Source organism: Lampetra planeri, chromosome 15 (genome assembly GCF_965212315.1).
Source record: "Lampetra planeri chromosome 15, kcLamPlan1.2.h2, whole genome shotgun sequence".
NCBI lineage: Eukaryota > Metazoa > Chordata > Hyperoartia > Petromyzontiformes > Petromyzontidae > Lampetra > Lampetra planeri.
The window spans coordinates 6991929-7013379 of NC_136121.1; the positions used below are offsets into that span (position 1 = coordinate 6991929).

A 21451-nucleotide genomic window follows, 5' to 3' on the forward strand; every position below is an offset into this window, starting at 1 on the left:
GACATAAAAATATATATTTATATTACTTTATTATTTCCCTTCTACGTGACTTTACCGAAAGAACCAAGAATATTAATCCCTGCAGTCACGAAAGCTTTAAATAAAAAAATTAATGTCGACATGTTACCCCCAAAAAATGAGTAATAATACATTTAAATAAATGACTGCAGGCACTGAGGCAGGGTTTGTGGACGGCTTCACACCCCCCCCACCCCGTAGCTGGGGTCCTTGCTCACCGGAGTCGCTGCTCAGCTGATCGCAGCCGGAATGAAATTGTCGCGCGGGCTTCGTCCCCGCGTCTTTCTCATCTCGTCGCCTCATTCCTCACCTTCATCACCTTCACCGCCGCTGCTCTTTGGTCTTACAACGTTTGCATTATTCGAGTCGTGATCCGCGACTTGGCCGGCGAATGCTGGCGAGAGCCGCCGTGTGAAGGAATCCGACACGAGGTAATGGAGGGCCCCCATCCGCGTGTGTATGTATGTCCCCTATTCGGGGCTCCTGTTGAATCGTTCGCCAAAATGCCTCATCATTTATCAGTCATCATCGTTGCCGTCCGATTGTTATTGAGACAATTGTCGTCTTGAGTTCCTGTAATCGTTACAAGCGTGTAAGGCAGACGTTAACACCGTAACATTAATTAATCGTCATCATCAGACCATGGTCTATCCGCAACTGGATGAAGGCCTCTTCGTCCGCCGCCAACTCCCGCGGTCATCCGATGAGATGATTCATCTGGCACCTGCACACGAGCTGATTTATTCGTTCGGTCGTCTTAACTGTCACTCCCTCATCGTTCTCGTTTACCGGCCGGTCTTCCCTTATCGTTAGTAACGCATCGTGCCAACCCGGCTTAGTTTGCTTAACTGGTAAAATGGTGCCTGGCTTGCATATGTTATCGGATTCAAGTTTGAAAATTATGTATAATTACGAATGCAAACTTTATTAATATGTTCGTCATCTACATCTTGATTATCAACATGATCGCTAGCAATATAAATTTAACCCATATTGTCATTGTCACTATCATTAATATTATAATGTTTATGCTCAACGTCATAAAAATATCTGAGAGCGGTGTTCTGCTTTATTATTTGGGAAAATGCCTCATTCCTGTGGCGGGGAATCAGATCAATATAACAACCTCTTTCGATGTACCTGAAGATCGTTAGTGTTCGTGAACCTGCTAGAGCATCATCGGAAGACGTTAACAATAACGTGGTCATATAAATAGAGGTTTTTAAAGGAAATATCTGAAGGGGAATATCTAAAGACGGTGGTTGTGACAGCAAGAGCCGTCTTTTAAAGACACGTAGACTTAAACAAAAAGTTCTAAAGCGAGATTATGCATAGTCAACACCAGAGCGGACGGAATTAAACTATTATGAAGCTTCATGGTATCACCGGCATTGCCCGTGATGATGACCTATTGATTTTGTTAGCTTCCCACAAATTGTCTCCCTTAATCAATGAACTACTAAGTCATTACTAGCCTTGTTCTACCATTGTTAAATAAGAGTACGTATATCTATTTACATAGAGTTTTGATCATAATACCTACTGTTTGCCTCGGGAAACGTCACCGAGTCAAACACATTGATGTGGGCCGTGAATTGTATGTTTCTTGTCGCCAGTTTTTCCTTAACAGCATAGCCATAAATTTAACACTGTCAAAAAACATCTTGAAGTGAGGCATTGTGCTGTGTAAGCACAGCACAATTTTGTAGAATATTTAGAAGCCAATTGGTGGATTGTACAAGGGTGGTTCAAATAATTCCTGGAATTTTGCTCACAGAAAATAGATTTTATCATGGCAGGTCATCAAATTGTCAACATGTAGGTTAAATCCACATCACTTCTCTGACCAAGTTCCTGAATGCCCATAGCATAGTAGGTAGTGTCTCTGCTTGATCTATTTCAGGACATAGGTCTTCAGTTCGTCATCTAATAGAAAATGTTTCCCACCAAAGTGCAGATTCTTTCGAAAGGGGAAAACAGATGGAAATCTAGACTGTATATGGGGTGTAGGAGAGCATCTCCAGCGCTAAGTGTTTAATTTGGCTATGATAGCATTAGCATTTTTGGGGTTAAGCATTGTGGTGCAGAAAAAAATACTCTTCTTGACAGTAGACCTTTACGTTTCTTTCAAATGTCTTTATGTACATCCTGGAGGATGGTGTTGATGATAGCAACCTTGGCTAAGGAATGTGCATTATTTGTGATCCCAGAACACTGATGCCATCACCTTACCAACAGAAGAAACCTTCCAACAATTCTTGGGTGGTGAAGAAACCTGGAGTGTTTCAATTCCATCCTAGAAAGTTTGATTCTGGAGTGTGTTATTGAATCCATATTACAATGTATTCCAGGAATATTTTGCTCCCAGTGATTTACACATTTGGCCCTTTGAAGGGCCAGATTCCAGTAAGTGTAAGCAAATTTGATAATTGGTTTTTTACCCTTCTATCTGGCAACAAAACTGACACCTTTTTACAAGTAGTCATGTTTGCATAGACCGCAATACCTGCAGTCATAATACAAACAAAATACATAACTCTGATAATGTGCACTGTCCTTGAAGTTGATTGGTCCACACCCGAGACAGCTTTCCTTAGAGCAGTGGTTCTTAACCTGGGTTCGATCGAACCCCAAGGGTTCGGCGAGTCAGTCTCAGGGGTTCGGCGTAGGTTAAGACACACACCCGACTCGTATGATTGTGCACCAGTAAAAAATATACCTATGTTTTTAATTTGAAAAAATCATATTTTATTTTTACAATTAAGAAGGGTTCGGTGAATGCGCATATGAACTGGTGGGGTTCGGTACCTCCAAAAAGGTTAAGAACCACTGCCTTAGAGCCTAGTCTCACATGGGTTGGACCAGATGACGCCAAAAGGCGCACAACTCAAAGACAATGCACCATCAGAGTATGAGAGCTCGGGGTTCCCATAGTGTAAACAGAAGGACACTTCCTTGTATGCTACGGGCATTCGGGACCATTCAGGCACTCGTGCATCATGAATACGAATTCTGATAACATAGGCAAGGCAAAGAACACACATTGATTATCTTAAGTAGATACTTATTAGAATTTTAATAATGAATATAGTGGTCCATTATCCAAAAATAACTTTGTTTTGTATTTTTCAGTTTATCGGTGTTAATGACAAAAGTGCTAATATTTCCAGTGTATGTTTTTCTATATACATTATACACTAGAAGTAATATATTCTAGAAGAGCGAAGGTCTTGTAACATGCAGTAAAGTATAGATAGAATCAGAATGTTTATTTAGACTGGAGTAGTCCGATGAGCTCTGAAGCTCCTTTTCAGAGATGTCCTGTTGGGATGGGTCAGTAAGTAACAACAACAAAAACTATACAAAGCTAAAACGATAGGAGTGCAAAATAGGGAAAAGGTAAGCAAGTCACGAAAAGTAACTAACGTTTCTAAGTGTACATAATCGCCCGACGATTTTTCAACACAATACACGCTTGGCCAAAGCAGCAAAACAACAACAAAAACAGTCCCAGATCACACCAAGACAACACACAGTCCCTCAATAAAATTGCATGTAAAAATGTAACGTGATTCACGGGTAAGAATCACAGTTGTAAATGTGCTTTGATCCGACACCAATCTTCTGCTTCAGGATAGTTTTTGAAAGAAGATTTACGATGTTAAGGGAGAAATCAAGGTTGTTCAAAATGTTGGTGCTGCAACGACAAAGGCTTTGTCACCTATTCCAATTCTTGTTCTAGGGATAATTAAAAGGTAATTAGATGGGCGTTTTAGGTTTCTTGGTTTTGACAATGGAGTTAATAGAGAAGGTATGTCACAAGTCTACATTTAGACGAAAGTATTAACCTGCTAACATGAACAGCACTACTGGGATTCTCAAAGCAGAATTTCCTAAGATTAATTCATTAATTTCTTTGGTGCAGTAAAGCCGCGTACAATAGCATCAGCTTCTATTTCATTCGTATGTTTAGATTAAAAGTGTATTGGCATGTGTTCATTGTAATGGCATGTGATTCCATGCCATTGTCAAGAGTATGCTGTCAACAATGTTGTACCATTGCTGTTATAATTCAGTAGAAATGGTTAAGTTAAAACACAGCAACGGGTGCAACTTATTTCTACTCTGCACAAGAAGAGCCACAATGTACAGTTCATATCGTTATGGCTGCACCCGGGCTTGGCTGTGCTCATAAATGTATAATGTTTCTCTGAATATGCTAGCCTTGAGTTATGCACAATAAACTATTTCACTTTGAGCACAAATTACATTGATTAGCATGTGGGGGTTTGTTGCATGAGCGTGAACTACACAGACATCTGACACCAATGTGCTCACAGTTGCATCTCCACGTCTGTCTTGTGCTTTAATGAACCACTCTTCCTCTCGACCATTTTTTGCCAGCAAATATTTAGGAAGCCTGCCACCAGTACACAGCTGTGCACGCTACATTAGAAAAACAGCCACCCTATGGCCTCAAAACATTACATCGATTACACACTCGCAGGCATGGCTTTTAATAACGCTTCATTTTAAAGAAGTTTACCAAACCATAGTTCTTGGTTTTGATAGATGCATTCTTTTGCTCCTAAAATTGTCGATCAATCGAAAATGCAACATTGGCAGCAGTGTAAATTATTACATTATTTAATAATTTGGTGGGAGCCCGTTTAAATACTAAAACAGGTATGTATCAGATAGATGCACAGGTTGGGTTGTATAGTTGTACTTGTAGTATAGTATTGTATAGTTTCCAAAATGCTGTTGTTATGACAAATTTCCCTTCCTCTCCATTCTGGGTGCTCAGCCTTAAAAATGCATGCTTCCCCATCACTAATGAGCATTTTGAAAACCCTTGGCTTGAAGCCTCATGTGTGGAAGAATGATTGAGTTGATGCAAGCAATACTGTCATTCCGTATGAACAGGCAGCATACAGAATTGAAAGGTCTCGTTTTGTGCCAGCACTGCGTAATTCATCACCGTTCAGATTTTATAGACTTTTCGTTGTCAAATGCCAGTGCTTTGGTAACTAGCACAGAGCCACAGTTGTGCTGTTGCTTACACACATCAGTTTTTTTACAATACACTTTTTCTCCTCTTGCATTGTATACTTTACTCTAAATAAGTGGGAATGCATGTACATTTCTTATTTTTGGTCAACTTAATGCTAGACTAGGGGTCTGTAACCAAAATAACAATATTCGGTAAAAAATATATTTCAAGAGCCGCAATGCATGTGAATACGAGAGACGGTGGTCCTTAATAAATATCGTCACGAAGCAGTCCTTAAAGAGCCGCAGGATGCCGACCCCTGTGCTAGACTGAGACCAAATCACCCATAATGCACGCAAATTTATTCAGGTCTTGGAAGCTAAACAGGGTTGATCACCTTACATAACTGAATGTTGTTGGCTGCAGGGCCAGGTTGTGGGGACCCGAGAGGGCTATGCAGCAACGTACGTTGTTGTTTCTGTACCATGCTCCAATGTCCGTACAATGCTGCCATCGTTGACATAGGTGGCAGGTGATATCTAAACCATCCATGGCTCCACGCCTTCAACCTGCACTGAGCATGTGGTGAAGCATAGTCAAATAATTCCCATGACGGGATTGGGTAGGTCTTCATCCAGGAGCGGACTGACAAAGGACTGTGCATTTTTGATTACATTTTACAGAAGTGGCCGTGTACCACGCAGCGATGGACAAGATCCTGGAGGGCCTGCTGAGCTCATCGCACCCGCTGCCGGTGAAGCGCAGCGTGGTGAAGAAGGTCCTTGAAGCGGCCGAGGGCAAACTGGATGGAGAGCAATGCCAGGCCATGTTCACGCTCGCCACACGCCTCACTCTGCTCAGTGAAGATACCTTCCAGAGACAGGTACAGCTACATGCTTGACACATCAACAGGGCAGAACGTGGTTGGTACAGACAGCCTCTTTGGGAGGTTGCTTTTTCCCCTCTGTTGATCTCAGTTTGAAATGATATGCAATTTCCTCAATACTGGCCAGCTATACTGCTTACCCAAGCTGAAGTTCTTTTCGTTTACGACCCGCTGTTGACTTTGCTTTATATACATAACCTAATCTTATTTAATTGTGTTATCGTTAATGCTGTATCTCACCATATACTTGTACTCGATGTGCAAAAATTCTACTACGATATATAGTAACTGAAGTTTAAAATTACACAAGTCCCTCTACTTTGTCAAGCCTTTACAACCCAATTGTTAGTGTCCACCTTTATTGGTCTCGCCCTCCAACCGATGTCCTAGCCGACTTGTAAAGGTCCTTTAGATAAAACTGCAACAATACTTATTATGAATATGTGTCACTTTTATCATTGGTGATGATAATAATTTAATGATTATATTGAATGGCTATTTATGAGCAACTATTAGAAATTCAGTTAATCATTTGGTGATGAAAGGTTGCCACTATTTGAAGCACCAAACTGCACCATCAATACTCTTAGTTCTTTCGGTAAAGTCACGTCGGTAAAAAATGAAATTAAAATAAAACAATAAAAATCACGACGTTTCGGAGGCAACACAAGTCTCCGTCATCAGGTGGGACCGTCACAGCCAGATTAGCTGTGACGTTCCCACCTGATGACGGAGACTTGTGTTGCCTCCGAAACGTCGTGATTTTTATTGTTTTATTTTAATTTTAATTTCATTTTTTACCTACGTGACTTTACTGAAAGAACTAAGAGTATGAATCCTTGCAGTCACGAAAGCTTCAAATCTAGAATGCACCATCAATGACACGCAGTTATTTCACTGCAGTTACTTTAGACAAAGCTGCTAGCATCTTGGACATCGTAGTCACCGTAACATTGACCAATGAACGTCCACTTCGGATGCGCGACTGACGGCGTAGTTTATCATTCCTCACACAGGTCGGCCAGCAGGTGCTGGATGCTTACGCGCGCTGCCACCGCGCCCAGTTCGGCGAATTCTTCAACAGCGAGCTGGTGCTCGGGATGCTGCGCCAAGGCTACGGCTCACTGGGCCGGCGCGACGCGCGCCTCCTCGACTTTGTGCAGCACGGCCTACGCCTGAGCCTCAGCCTCCCGTCCGTGCTCGCCGTGTACGCCTCGCTGCGCTCCGAGGCCCTGCGCATGGTGTGCGAGCGCCTCCAACCGTCCACGGCGTGCAGGTGAGGAGTTTCATCTCGACAAGACGCAACTAAAAAAAAACAGTCCTCGTCCTCTACACACTTGCCAAGTAGGAATGCACCGTTGCATCGATTTGTCAATTAAATATACATTTGTACGCTTACGAAAATGCATTGTAAACTATACTTGTAATATTTTATTGTAATGTGTATGTTGTGCGTAATTGGTTCATTTGACCCCTATGCAGCCATTGCATCACATAGGAAATTAAAGATTTATTCTAGGATAGAAACATTACTCAAAATCGTGACAATTCATCGAAATCTGAGGGGTAGTTTGGGGCGAGTTGACATCCTTTGGACACACAGCCTAGGTAACTACCTGGGCTGTGTGTCCAAAGGATGTCCAAAACAGGTGGGAATAATCTGTCTTTAGAAAATAGCCTTTAAAATAACATTTGACCCACCGCCATAATAACATGCTGCATTGATGTCACTGCATTGATGTTTCTTTTCACGGGATTAGTGATGTCACTTGACTGTAAATATCAGCTGATTTGTGAAGCTTCATCCTCATGTCAAACACCTCGGGACATGTAGCCTAGCTGTATATAAACCTTTAATATACAGTTTAATTAAATAATTCTTACATAAAAATATAAATCCCCAATTCCTTTCTTGAGTGGGGTTTTTTTTAAGTTGCGGAGTATATATGTATGTTGAACTTCTTTCGCACGCCGTACATAGCCAACTGTGCTAATCGGAGGTGCGGGAGTGATTAACAAAGTTTGCACATGTCTATCCCTGACAGACTCGGTGAGCTACTCATCGAGTTCCCGCAGTGTCTGCCCAGAGAGGGGCAGCAGGCCATTGTCTTCTGCAAGCAGCTTGTGCGGACTATCGGTCACTTTGTCTGCCCGGCGGCGGCAGCAGAGGGGGACGGTGCCGACAGCGAGAAGGCCATCCGGGAATTCATTGGGCAGGTGAATCGCGTCAGCGGGCTGCTGCCCAAGGTGTGGGTGTCGGAGCCGGCCGCCCTCCTCCCATCCCTGCAGGAGGTGTTTGCCATCATCTCCACTCCAGGTAACGAGCTACTCAGGAAAATGCACTGTCTGTTAAACGATGAGCGCTTGTTGCTTAGAAGGCCACATGCCTGTCGGCTCGGCGTTTCCCTTGTAAAAGAGAGATTGCATCGTTAGCTATTACAATAATAATAAAACATTGAATCTGATTGAGCTTTGACTTAAAGCTTTCGTGACTGCAGGAATTCATATTCTTTGGGTCTTTCTGTAAAGTCACGTAGATAGGTTTAAAGAAAGTAAAAACTACGACATTTCGATCGCAACACATACGGTCGTCATAAGGTGATGACGACCGCTTGTGTTGCGATCTACGTGACTTTACCGAAAGACCCAAAGAATCTGATTGAGCTGTTTTAAATACTATTTTGAGATTAGAGAGTGGAATACTTGATTGTTATTATTTTTCATAAAGACAACCCCCTCTTAGTAAAGTTTGTTTTTTTCCAGAAGGAAAATTAAATTTTTATAATCTATATCAGACATTTCATATTTATACTGACTGTCCTCCAGTATGTTATTGTAATTGTAACCGATAATGGAATTTTAGGCTTTGGACATTTTCATAACCACAGAATTTAGTACAAATAGTAAGGTTTGAAATTATTGCAAATGTCTAAACAAAGCAACTACTCTTGTTGCAAATGAGACCCATCAAATCAATATTGCTAGTTGAGTAAGATGGATAATTTAGTCAGTGTTGGATTAATTTGCATATACATGCATAAACCGCTCAAAAGTGCTTACACATTTTGTCTTTAATGGAAATTATTTTATTTAAAAATAATTCTTTGAAAAATAATGGCATGAACAAGTATGCATGCGAGTATCAACAAATGCATTTTGGCTCGGAGCTCGGCATTGAGCTGGTATCACTCAAACCCTGGGTTCGAATCCACCTGTGGTTAGACTGAGTTCGCCAGTTTAGTGAGTTGATAGTTTCAGCCCAGTCAGTGGTGACTGCACAAAAACCCCATTCCATAAACATTGTTTCTGCACTTTATTTTGCTAAATTCTGCTCTGATAATTAAAAATATTGGTTTAACTGTCATGCACAAGCATTGCATTACTGTCAGTGGTAGAAGAGGCGCCCCCTGCTTTGTGCAACAGCTTGCTTGAAGCAATCTCAGAAGTAGTTCTGTGATATCTATTTCAGTGAGACATTTCCTAATTCAGTGATTCCGCTCTGCGAGAGATCGGAATGGAGGCTTTGTATCGTGACATGACGCCGGTAGCAGCATTTGGATAACATTGTCGGAGTTTTATTTTGTTATTCATTTTGGATAATTGATTGGCAGTATGATCATCTTTTATATACAGCTCCCTAAGTGTCCAAAGCATAAGAGATTGATTTTATGCACGTAGCTACATATGGGACAATGACATTTGGAAAATGCGAGTGAAATTATTGTCCATGCTCCAGACGTCCCCGCCGATCCATCAATCGCGCTTGCCAGCCTGGTGCAGTACATCCCCCTGCAGATGACGAACGTCATCATCCATAGCCTGACGACCGACGCCAATGTCCACGACGCCAACATGATGGTGGCCCTGTGCAGGTAAGTTACCGCGGCCTTGCCCATTAACGCACCACAGCTGTCCTGCAATTTGACCTTTCACTTTGTCTCCCAAATGATTTAACCTCTCTAAAGAATGGCATGAACCGAAAAAAGGAATGGCTGTCATCTTGTAGATAATCACTTAGACTGTGTCTTGGGTTGTCCGACACGAGCGTGATGGTTCATTAGTAAGAAGATGTACTGTAAAGTTAGTCAGTTGCATTTTACTGGTAGGAACCTCCTGGTTACACCAGCCCACAGGGGATTATTGTGTCCGTCGTGCAGGGAGGGGCTGGGTGGGGAGGGTGGGATAGAGGAGGGGCTGGGTGGGGCTGGGTAGGGAGTAGGAGGGGTGGGGCTGGGTGGGGAGGGGCTGGTCACCCCGTGGTGCCCTTATAAAACTCAACGTTTAACCTACTCACGCCGGCTTGTGCCCGCCCTCACAGTCGGCCATATTTGCGGAATACACCACGCCACCGTTGACCCTGGCCATTGGCCGAGCAACCCAACGTTCCTACCAGCTCCCTCCGCAGGAATGTGTTTTTATATTGTGATGTCATTTTGACGTGATGACATTTCAGTGTAGTCCAATGTCAGCAGTGCAGTGGTGTCATTAGAGAACTCTGATGGTCCACCTTGCTGGGATTTGAAAGTCTTTTATATTTGATAATGGCGCTCCAAACTTGAGTTGGATTGCCCAGAACACAGCCTTCGTACATATCGACACGATAAGGACTGCATGACTTGAGTTACATCATCCTTATTTGGTCTTAATTCTAAAATATTGAAGAGTTTGCCAAATCACGCATCTCATATCAATATTTATTTCTTTGAAATGAGAGAAATGCATATGGAAAGAGTCAGATGGAAACATATCAGCCATTCTTCTAATCAAAGCTTAGCACCACACATGATAAAAATCCTTACTGTGAAAAGAATGTATTTGTACCCTGCCCGCAAAGATTCTGCCAGAGAGGAGATGCACCCGCGCCACCCATAGTTGGAGGACCCTACACTGTTTAACCCTTGTGCGGTACGCGTCCGTGCCAGGATGATTGACTGGCTGTCGTGGCCTTTGGCCCAGCGTGTGGACTGCTGGGTGACAGCTCTGCTCAAGGGTCTGGCTGCCGTGAATAAATTCACCATCCTCATCGATGTCACCGTCCTCAAAATCGAGCAGGTCGGCTATGGCTTTGGCGCTGACGTGGTATAATGCAAAATATGCGAGCTGAGTTTTTTCTGCCCATGGTGTGTGTTGGTGAATGGACGGTTGTGCGTGTGGGCGCACGTGCTTTTCTGCTGCAGGTGCTGAGTCGGCTCTGGTTCCCGGTGGTGCGAGCTGGTGCGCTGTCCGTGCTCTCGCACATGCTGCTCAGCTTCCAGCACTCGCCTGAGGCCTTCCACCTGGCAAGTCATGTCAAAGGCTCGAATCGCCCCAGATTCAATGCAGGCACCATTCATTTTTTTTCTTTTGCCAATGCTGATTTCAATTACGAGATGACCTTCCAAGAGCTCGATCAACTATCTTGCTAGTGAGAGACTGGTTTGTATGTGGCATAGTTTCAATTCCCTGTTCTGTCAACCATTACACTCTACTCCTCGTGTGTGTGCGACGATACGTAGCTGCTGCCACACATGCCGGGGCTGGTTACGGATTTGCGCAAAGAGGCGTCTCCCACCAGCATGGCGTGCCTTCGGCAGCTGTCCCGCCTCATGCAGTGCATGATGTATCAGTACTCCGGCTTCCCTGACCTCTACGAGCCAATCCTCGAGCTCTTCAAGGTGAGGGCGGTCACACTTGTCTCGCGCGCAGGTTATCGAGTCATCATCGGGTGAACGTGTCGAACACGCGAGTCGCATCGTTTTTGCCCGGGCTCGCGTGGTGCACAGGACTTCCCCTTGCTGCACGAGGACGACATCAAGCGCACGCTCACTCGCAGCGCGTGGACGTCGCAGCGCTCGGCATCCCCCACGGGGCCTCTGCGGCGGGCGGCGGACAGGTCGGAAACCGGGAGGACCGGCCTCGTCAACCTGGGCAACACCTGCTACATGAACAGCATCATCCAGGCCCTCTTCATGACCACACAGTGAGCGTGCACACCTCGGCATTGGGAGAGGAGCTTGAATGCGCTTTGTTCGGTGTGTTCAATTCAACTTGTGCAGTGATTGCTGATTTAGAACAGATGGTGGCGTTGTGAGCACGTGTGCACACACACCAGTTACAATTCCTTAGGTTACCCAGATATTGGGAGTACCTTTAGATTTGAAGCTTTCGTGACTGCAAGGATTCTTACACTTAGTTTTTTCGGTAAAGTCACGTAGGTAAAAAATTACATTAAAATTAATGAAAATAAAATAAAATCACGACGTTTCGGAGGCAACACAAGTCTCCGTCATCAGGTGGGACCGTCACAGCCAGATTTGCTGTATCAAGTGAGGCAGGCTGCCTTGTGTTGCCTCCGAAACGTCGTGATTTTTTATTATTTTATTTTTATTAATTTTAATTTCATTTTTTACCTACGTGACTTTTCAGAAAAAAACTAAGAGTATTGGGAGTACCATTGATGAGGGTTATTCTATTTTTGTCTGTTTTACGTGTGTTTTTTATTCAAAGTTTACTTATTTTGTAAACCAATTGGGAATATTATGTACAATCAGTTTTCACGTATATATGAACGGGTGAAGGAGCAACGTGTCGCCTGTACCTGACGCAGCCACTTTGCCTCTTTGCATTCCCAGTTTCCGCCGAGCGGTTCTGTCTCTGAGCCTCAACGGCTCACGTCCTCTAATGGGAAAACTGCAGCTTCTCTTCGCCTTTTTGGCTCATACACAGGTACGAGCAGCTTGACGTCTCCGCATGAGGTGCCCCTCTGTGTCTGGTCCCTACTGTTTTGCTTGTTCAGTTGTTGCATTATTATCATTAGGTTCCGTCCACACCAGACTGTAATTTGTCATAGAATTTATAATTATGTAATTCTTGTATGTGTATATCTATGTTAAACTTTTTACGTACCGTACGTAGACAACTGCGCTTATCGGAGGTGCGGGGAGTTGACCAGTGGCACAGTTGTTAGCGCGGTGCACTTTGAGCCCGGCGACCCGAGTTCAATTCCTGCCCACGGTTAACGTCCGTAGGAAGCGATATCTGAACCGAGCCTGTCCCAGGCACACTCTCAAAGTAACTGGTCAAACGTCCCGCAGTGGAAAAATGAAGACTGAGGCTTTCCTAGATAAATAAACTCCCGATGTAAACAATACCAAATCCTTGCCATATTAAACCGAGATGTAAAATAAGTATAACCCGTAAAAACAAAATTTTTCACTATAAATCCTTTATATGCGTGGCGGCTAGAGTCCTCTCGTCCTCTGGCTTGAGATGGCTACCACCTATGGGTCAGATGATTGCATTGCACCATTAAGCAATTGGTAATTAAATATAATATTTTTGTCCTAAAAAGTGTAAAATTGTGGAATTTTTTTTCACGAACATTAATTATCACGCACAACGAGCCTGTGTGCAAAATGTTAGCTCGATTGGATCACGGGAAGTGGGTTATAAAAAACGACCGAAAGATTTGCACGGTCCTAAGCAAGCAAGCGAGCGAACTTAATATAAAGGATTTAGTAAAGTGCCTGCCTCTTGACCCTCCCCACACAACCCCAGCGCTCTGCGTTTGAGCCGAGGAATTTCCTGGAGGTGTCGCGCCCCCCGTGGTTCACGCCGGGCTCCCAGCAGGACTGCTCCGAGTACCTCAAGTACCTCCTCACCAGGTGGCGTGCGTCTTTATCTCTTAGGAGAGAATTTAAACAACGCGTCGTTTGGCGCGGGAATGTGAAGCCGCATTAATATTCGCGCGCAGAGGTTTTTATTGTTGTATTGGAATTGGTTTATTTCGAGGTAATAGCAAGGGAGCATGATTTACTCTCCCACTGTAACACCCCCCCCCCCAGGCTCCCCAGCAATTAATTGTCATGGGGTCACAATTTTAACTCTTTTTTTTGCCTCATTTGTATTGTTATGTTTTCTGTCTCACTTGCACAGTTTCATTCCCACCATTAGCCTGTATGTAACATTAGCTTGTTATTGCATAATAATTATCATAATCCATAAATTGTGTTAAAAAGATACAGAAAAGCTGCATTTGGACTCGAATTACGTTGGTTAATTTTTAATTGTCTATTTGTACATATAAATAGGAGGGAAGCAGTAGTACAGTGGTTAGCGGTACTGTAATATGAACCCAGTGATCTCAATTCGATTACCAGCAACAGCTAATATCAGTCGAGAGAACAATAACTGAGCTACTGGTCCTGGGCAACTCCTCACTGCCTCTTGTGCTGACCAGCATGGTACAGTGGTATCAAGAAAGCCACGTGATTAAAAATGATATTGGGATTCCTTCATCTAGCAATTACTTAATACAGGGCTATAAGTAATTACGTTTCGATTCTTATGAGAAATTTCACGAGATTAAGTTGAACTTTGGCTGTGTGCGGTGTTTGATTTTATCCATCAGGATACACGAAGAAGAAAAAACTCTAATTCAGCTCCATAGGAATGCAAAAGCAGCAAAGCAAGGTGCAGAGTCTAGCGGGATCTTGCTGACGGAAACACAATCCGCCAGTGGGAATCCACAAGACTGCAAAAAAACAGGTGCTGACGCTCTAGAATCACCTAAGGAGGTTTCTGAGAAAGACGAGGAGAGGACGCTGGTGGAAAAAATGTTTGGCGGGAAGTTATTGACAAGGATCTCCTGCAAGAATTGCCGAGGCGTGTCGGAGAGGTTCGAGGCGTTCACCGACCTCTCCTTGGCTTTCCCGACGCAGGGTGTCGAGTCCGCTGGAAAGCTTGATTCGACCGCCACGACGGTGCAGCCGGTCACGAGTTCGCACTTGGCCAACGAAATAAGCAGTGTGCCAAATGTGACACAACACTCGGCACTGTCTTCGGGCTGCGCGCAGGTGCCCGAGTGTCAAGACGTGAACGTAAAGGATCCCACGCAGCTTGGCATCAGTGATGAAGTGAGCGAATCGGCGTGCACCTTCCGCAGCGAGAGCCCCACAGGCTCAACGCAAGCCAGCGCCTCTACTCCGGCCACAAGCGTAAGCGATGACAGTCGCTGTTCCCAAGAAGCGGAAACGGCAGAAACATCTAACACCAAAGTAGACGCCGCCACGATGACTATGCCGAGCGACGGAATAGAACATTTCACCGACGTTGCGGTAGAAGTGCGGGCGGGACCCCACGTTCTAGTCGGCGGCGACGGTGTCTCCGTCTCGAGTAATGAACGGCCGCCATCAAAGCCGGAGGTCGTCGTTTGTTCACCGGACTCTGACACAGACAGGGAGTCGGAAAGCGTGCCCGGTCTGATCAATTATTTCCTAACACCAGAGACACTGAGCGGGGAGAACCGGTATTACTGCGAGGCGTGCAATTCCCTGCAGGACGCGGAGCGTGCCACGTTGGTGGCCGAGAGCCCCGAGTACCTGGTCCTGACGCTGCTGCGGTTCTCCTACGACATGCGGACTCACTCCCGCCGCAAGATCCTGCGCAATGTGCACATCCCTCCCAGCCTCGTCCTCCCAGCGCGGGCCAAGATGAAATGTGTTCCGCCACCGCCGAAGAACCACTGCTCGCAGGACTGCAGCTGCCACCTAAAGGTCAACTCGGGGGTGGACACCGATGACTCCTGCAATGCTAAGTCTCCGCTCTGCAAAAAAATGAAACATTCTGAAGCGGAGCTCGAATCGGACGGGTTTTGTGACTCAACTGTGCCGTACGTGCTTACGTCCGTAGTGGTGCATTCGGGGATGTCTTCGGAGAGCGGCCACTATTACAGCTACGCCCGGGACTGTGGGAAGCAGCGCGGGGGCACGAGACGCTGCCACAGATTCAGCAGCAACAACAACAACCTAATGCCAGAGGGCACGGCTGCATCTCCCACCGGCACGACCAGCGACCTCGCCGATTCTTCAGCTCCTCCGCCTGATAAAGACGTTGACGATAGAGGCCCGCCGAGCTGTCACCTCCCTTGTGCCACCGCCTCAAAGGTTGACCAGGAGGAAGAGAAGACTGAAGATGAGTCGGAGGAGGAGCAGGGGGAGGAATGGCTTTTGTTCAACGACAGCCGCGTGTCTTTCTCGTCATTTGGCTCCGTGAGCGGCGTTACGAGCCGCTTCCCCAAGGACACGGCGTACGTGCTGATCTACCGGCGAAGGGACCGCCGGCCGGAGGGAGAAGGCGCTGCCTGCGAGCGACTCTGCTTCGAGCCGCCCCTCCGCAAGGAGCTCATGGAGGCTGTGAGCCGCGACAACAAGCTCTACCTCCAGGTCAGGACTCGGCATTGGCTCCTTTTTTCATTGGATTGTTAACTACCTCGCCTGGTATACAGGAGGAGATGGGTTCGATCCCAACCCTGACGCCTGTATATTTGGAGTTTGCATGTTTTCCCCGTGGTCGTGTGGATTTTCCTCCGGGTCCTCTGATTTTTCCTGCCACATTTAGAAACCTACGTTTAGAGTATTTGGTTAGCAAAAAATGTCTTCACGATAAGGCACTTTGTTAAGCTATCATTTGTGGCCAGGTCGCTTCTGAAAAAGAGCCATATAGCTCAGTGATTCATACCTGGTAAAATAAAAATAGTTTAGTTTAGTACCAGTGCAGAACCATCCTATAAAAGTGAATTGAAATGAAGGCTTTTTGTAATAAAGGATGTTATTGTTTTTGTAAACAAAAAAGACGAGTATTTTAGTAGAGTTTGAACAATGTGCTTGGCCATGATGTGAACAATTGCGGTGTTTTCTACATGTTTTACTCTGTACAGTGCCCTAGGTAGATTTTTTGCCAAGGGCTCTATTGCAGATTAATCATGGAATATAATTCTATGTTTATACCAAAGTGACAAACCCATTTAGACTTAGTATATTTCAGCCAGGGGCATAAACAAAATGTATTATAATGATTGTTTTAGCTTTGCTGTGTATGTGCTTTGATGTGTGTGTATCTGTGTTATATGTGTTTCTGTGTTGTTTGTGTGTTTTGACGTCCCTGCGTGTGTTTTGGTTTTTTTGTGTGTGTGTGTGAATTTTTACATTTCTATATCTGCTGTGTGCGTTGTGCGTGCATGTTATGTTCATGCGCTGGTGCCGTGTGCAATGCAGGAGCAAGAGCTGGAGGCACGGACCCGTGCTCTCCGTACCTCCTCCTCATCCTCGTCATATCACCGCCGCGATGACGATGACAGCCACTCGCCTGGGAGCTGCGGCCCTGGGGGTGGAGGCAGTGGATTCAGCTCCATCAGCCGCCTAGTCTTTTGACCCGAACTTCATCTGCACGTCTGAGCCCAGTGTAACATCCACCTCACTCCCCAAGCCTCCCCTCCGTGACCATCCCCTTTAATCCAATCACCCAACAACTCAGGCTGCATGAATAACTTTTTGGCCAAAGTGGTTAATGTTTGTGTGTTTTTTCATGTGCGCTTTTTTCTTAACTCAGTAGCTTGAAAGGCATAACCGCTTGCAGGCTGCAATATGAATTTCCCAACTCCGATATTAGGCAGTTGGGTGGATCAGTAGTGAGAGCACTGGCTATCGGGTCAGTTAGCAACGAGTCCATAGCTTCATTCCCACCACTTGGCAGTAATTTCCTTGTAACGTTAGCATAGCATCCTGTGTGCTGGAAGTGGGCGTTACAGATCTGTGACACCATTCTCTACAGAAGACTATATTGTGTGCCATAGGTGAAATATATTTTTTTTATTACCCTAAACTAAGTTATAAAATATTTGCACTTTGCAAAGACATATATTCACATCTTTCTTACAATTCGATACTTTCATTTGGGCTTTTGTCTATGGGGAAAAGGTTTGTGAATTAATTTTGATGCACATTAATTGAAAATCACATGGCGTACTCTATATATTCACCACTCCAGTTAGTAAATTCCCAAATGTGTTACCAGTTGTGTTTAGAGAAACTTGATAATAAAATCTTCACTTAAAGCTTTCGTGACTGCAGGAATTCATATTATTTGGGCCTTTAAGTAAAGTCACGTAGATAGAAAAAATGATAAAAATAATAAAAATATCACGACGTTTAAATTGCAACACAAAGCAGTCGTCATCAGGAAAAGTGGGGTTCGCTTCTAAAGACAACTGCTTTAAAGGTTTTAATTAACTGGTTAATAACCAACCACCTTCCGATGTTCTGATTTTTTACAAAACTGAGCAATCATTGGAAGGACGTTATTAACCAGTTTAAGTCATAATGGGCTGTGATGTTCCCAGCCTTACCACCTTCCGATGTTAGTTATTTTCGGCTCTGATTTTTTAAATTAACATAATAAATGTCTCACTAACGCAGCTACCTCGTGCGCCATCCTCAAGGCTGCTGCTTCACGATCTCCCATTAACATGCTAATCTCTCACATTAACATCGCCACCTTGGCACACTCGCTGTAGAGGAGTCTTGATGATCTCCCATTAACATGCTAATCTCTCACATTAACAGAGCCACCTTGGCACACTCGCTGTGGAGGAGTCTTGATGATCTCCCATTAACATGCTAATCTCTCACATTAACATCGCCACCTTGGCACACTCGCTGTGGAGGAGTCTTGATGATCTCCCATTAACATGCTAATCTCTCACATTAACAGAGCCACCTTGGCACACTCGCTGTGGAGGAGTCTTGATGATCTCCCATTAACATGCTAATCTCTCACATTAACATCGCCACCTTGGCACACTCGCTGTGGAGGAGTCTTGATGATCTCCCATTAACATGCTAATCTCTCACATTAACAGAGCCACCTTGGCACACTCGCTGTGGAGGAGTCTTGATGATCTCCCATTAACATGCTAATCTCTCACATTAACATCGCCACCTTGGCACACTCGCTGTGGAGGAGTCTTGATGATCTCCCATTAACATGCTAATCTCTCACATTAACAGAGCCACCTTGGCACACTCGCTGTGGAGGAGTCTTGATGATCTCCCATTAACATGCTAATCTCTCACATTAACAGAGCCACCTTGGCACACTCGCTGTGGAGGAGTCTTGATGATCTCCCATTAACATGCTAATCTCTCACATTAACATCGCCACCTTGGCACACTCGCTGTGGAGGAGTCTTGATGATCTCCCATTAACATGCTAATCTCTCACATTAACAGAGCCACCTTGGCACACTCGCTGTGGAGGAGTCTTGATGATCTCCCATTAACATGCTAATCTCTCACATTAACATCGCCACCTTGGCACACTCGCTGTGGAGGAGTCTTGATGATCTCCCATTAACATGCTAATCTCTCACATTAACAGAGCCACCTTGGCACACTCGCTGTGGAGGAGTCTTGATGATCTCCCATTAACATGCTAATCTCTCACATTAACATCGCCACCTTGGCACACTCGCTGTGGAGGAGTCTTGATGATCTCCCATTAACATGCTAATCTCTCACATTAACAGAGCCACCTTGGCACACTCGCTGTGGAGGAGTCTTGATGATCTCCCATTAACATGCTAATCTCTCACATTAACAGAGCCACCTTGGCACACTCGCTGTGGAGGAGTCTTGATGATCTCCCATTAACATGCTAATCTCTCACATTAACATCGCCACCTTGGCACACTCGCTGTGGAGGAGTCTTGATGATCTCCCATTAACATGCTAATCTCTCACATTAACATCGCCACCTTGGCACACTCGCTGTGGAGGAGTCTTGATGATCTCCCATTAACATGCTAATCTCTCACATTAACAGAGCCACCTTGGCACACTCGCTGTGGAGTCTTGATGATCTCCCATTAACATGCTAATCTCTCACATTAACAGAGCCACCTTGGCACACTCGCTGTGGAGGAGTCTTGATGATCTCCCATTAACATGCTAATCTCTCACATTAACAGAGCCACCTTGGCACACTCGCTGTGGAGGAGTCTTGATGATCTCCCATTAACATGCTAATCTCTCACATTAACATCGCCACCTTGGCACACTCGCTGTGGAGGAGTCTTGATGATCTCCCATTAACATGCTAATCTCTCACATTAACATCGCCACCTTGGCACACTCGCTGTGGAGGAGTCTTGATGATCTCCCATTAACATGCTAATCTCTCACATTAACATCGCCACCTTGGCACACTCGCTGTGGAGGAGTCTTGATGATCTCCCATTAACATGCTAATCTCTCACATTAACAGAGCCACCTTGGCACACTCGATGCTCGGCGATCTTGCATTGACATGCTAATCTCTGCCTGGCAGCCCTGTGATTGGTGGAAAGGCCACCACCGCCGCGGTCGCTGCCCACCACGTGCATTGGCATTGGCTGCTGACATTTGGGCTATGCCCATTTGAAACCTTTATAAGCAGTTGTCTTTAGAAACGAACCCCACTTTTCCTGATGACGACCGCTTTGTGTTGCGATCGAAACGTCGTGATATTTTTATTATTTTTGCTATCTACGTGACTTGACCGAAAGGCCCAAATAATTTATAATAAAAGCATCGACCCCGATTTAAATATTCTAGATTTTCAATATTCCAAACGCTTTTTTTTTTTAAGCTGAGAAAACCAGACTTGCATTAGTGTCCGTTTGTGTTGAGTTTAGCTCCACAGTATTTCCTTTACTCTTACATACTGGGTCGATATTGTGATTTTGAGCAGCTAATGGCATCAAATATGCAGGGGGGGGCATCTTTTTTCAGGTATGTGTAAAACACTACTGTGTGTACCATATCAGGGAATGGATGTGAAGCCATAATGCTTTGTTATATACCGATAGAATGTGTCGAAATTAGTTTTAAAAATGGCGTACATGCTATGTTGATAATGCTGAAATAAAAATGTATGGAGCATCTACATTTAGTTTTCCAACGCAGCCCTTGTCATTTTTGTTTGGTGCATGATACGAGATCATTGATAACTTTGAAATGTTCAGGATTGCGAGAGATGGCGACCGCTCTGGGGGGATGCTTTATAATGCAGGGGTGGATTGATCATGGTTGATAATGAAGCGGCTAATGTTAACCATATTTACATCGCACATTTCTTTAGCAACACAGGCTGTGACTCGACTCAAGAGGATGCCTTACCAATGGTATGCAGTTCATAAAGGGGTGTGCCCTTTGTGAGTGACAAGTTTACCCTAATACAAGTACTTCTGATTGGAACAATCAAACATTTGACATAAACCGTGGCATGCTGCCCAGGAAATGTGAATGGGTAAAACTGCTGTCAAGAGCACTTTTGGGCAAGTGCTCCGTTGACTACGAATGCTTTTCATCGGGTTACATTTAAGTGGAGTGATGGGATCTTCAAAGAGCTGGTGGTGGTACAGGCAGCTGATACACCCTTGCGTTTTAACCACAGACCATAGACCTCACCAGTGATAATAATTTTGATGGAATTTGTAGTGGAATGCATTTTTTTCACGATTGTAGGAACTGATTGGAGTGAAGGAGACGGCTCGTGCATACATTGTTGTGCAACAGTGTCTTCACTCGTGTGTGTAACCAAGAACACGTGTATTTTTGGGAATAAATACTATTCATGGTGCAAAATATTTTGGGCAACTTTCTTTTGACTGGAAGGTTTGTGATAACAATATTGCTGTTGAACAATATTGTATGCTGGGTCTCCAAATGCATGCTTCGAAAAGCCTGCAGTTGACCTCA

General features: G+C 44.6%; 1 protein-coding gene across 1 annotated transcript; it reads left to right on the forward strand.

The window, feature by feature from the left end:
• The first annotated feature begins 66 nt into the window (after positions 1-66).
• Positions 67-19552, forward strand: USP38 (ubiquitin specific peptidase 38). The gene is made up of 13 exons (XM_078600892.1): positions 67-449; positions 5695-5894; positions 6914-7173; positions 7943-8214; positions 9634-9769; positions 10820-10949; positions 11075-11176; positions 11393-11551; positions 11660-11856; positions 12509-12602; positions 13434-13540; positions 14287-16099; positions 16931-19552. The coding sequence occupies exons 2-13, from the start codon at positions 5718-5720 to the stop codon at positions 17084-17086; spliced, it is 3603 nt and encodes a 1200-aa protein (XP_078457018.1). The 5' UTR covers positions 67-449; positions 5695-5717; the 3' UTR covers positions 17087-19552.
• Positions 19553-21451: the final 1899 nt, after the last annotated feature.

What these genes read in the sequence shown, in the direction of transcription:
- USP38 (XM_078600892.1), top strand. Translation starts at nt 5,718, where the DNA reads ATGGACAAGATCCTGGAGGGCCTGCTGAGCTCATCGCACCCGCTGCCG. An exon ending in CCTTTTTGGCTCATACACAG is followed by an intron (nt 12,603 to 13,433) that starts GTACGAGCAGCT and finishes ACACAACCCCAG; the next exon opens with CGCTCTGCGTTTGAGCCGAG. An exon ending in ACAACAAGCTCTACCTCCAG is followed by an intron (nt 16,100 to 16,930) that starts GTCAGGACTCGG and finishes TGTGCAATGCAG; the next exon opens with GAGCAAGAGCTGGAGGCACG.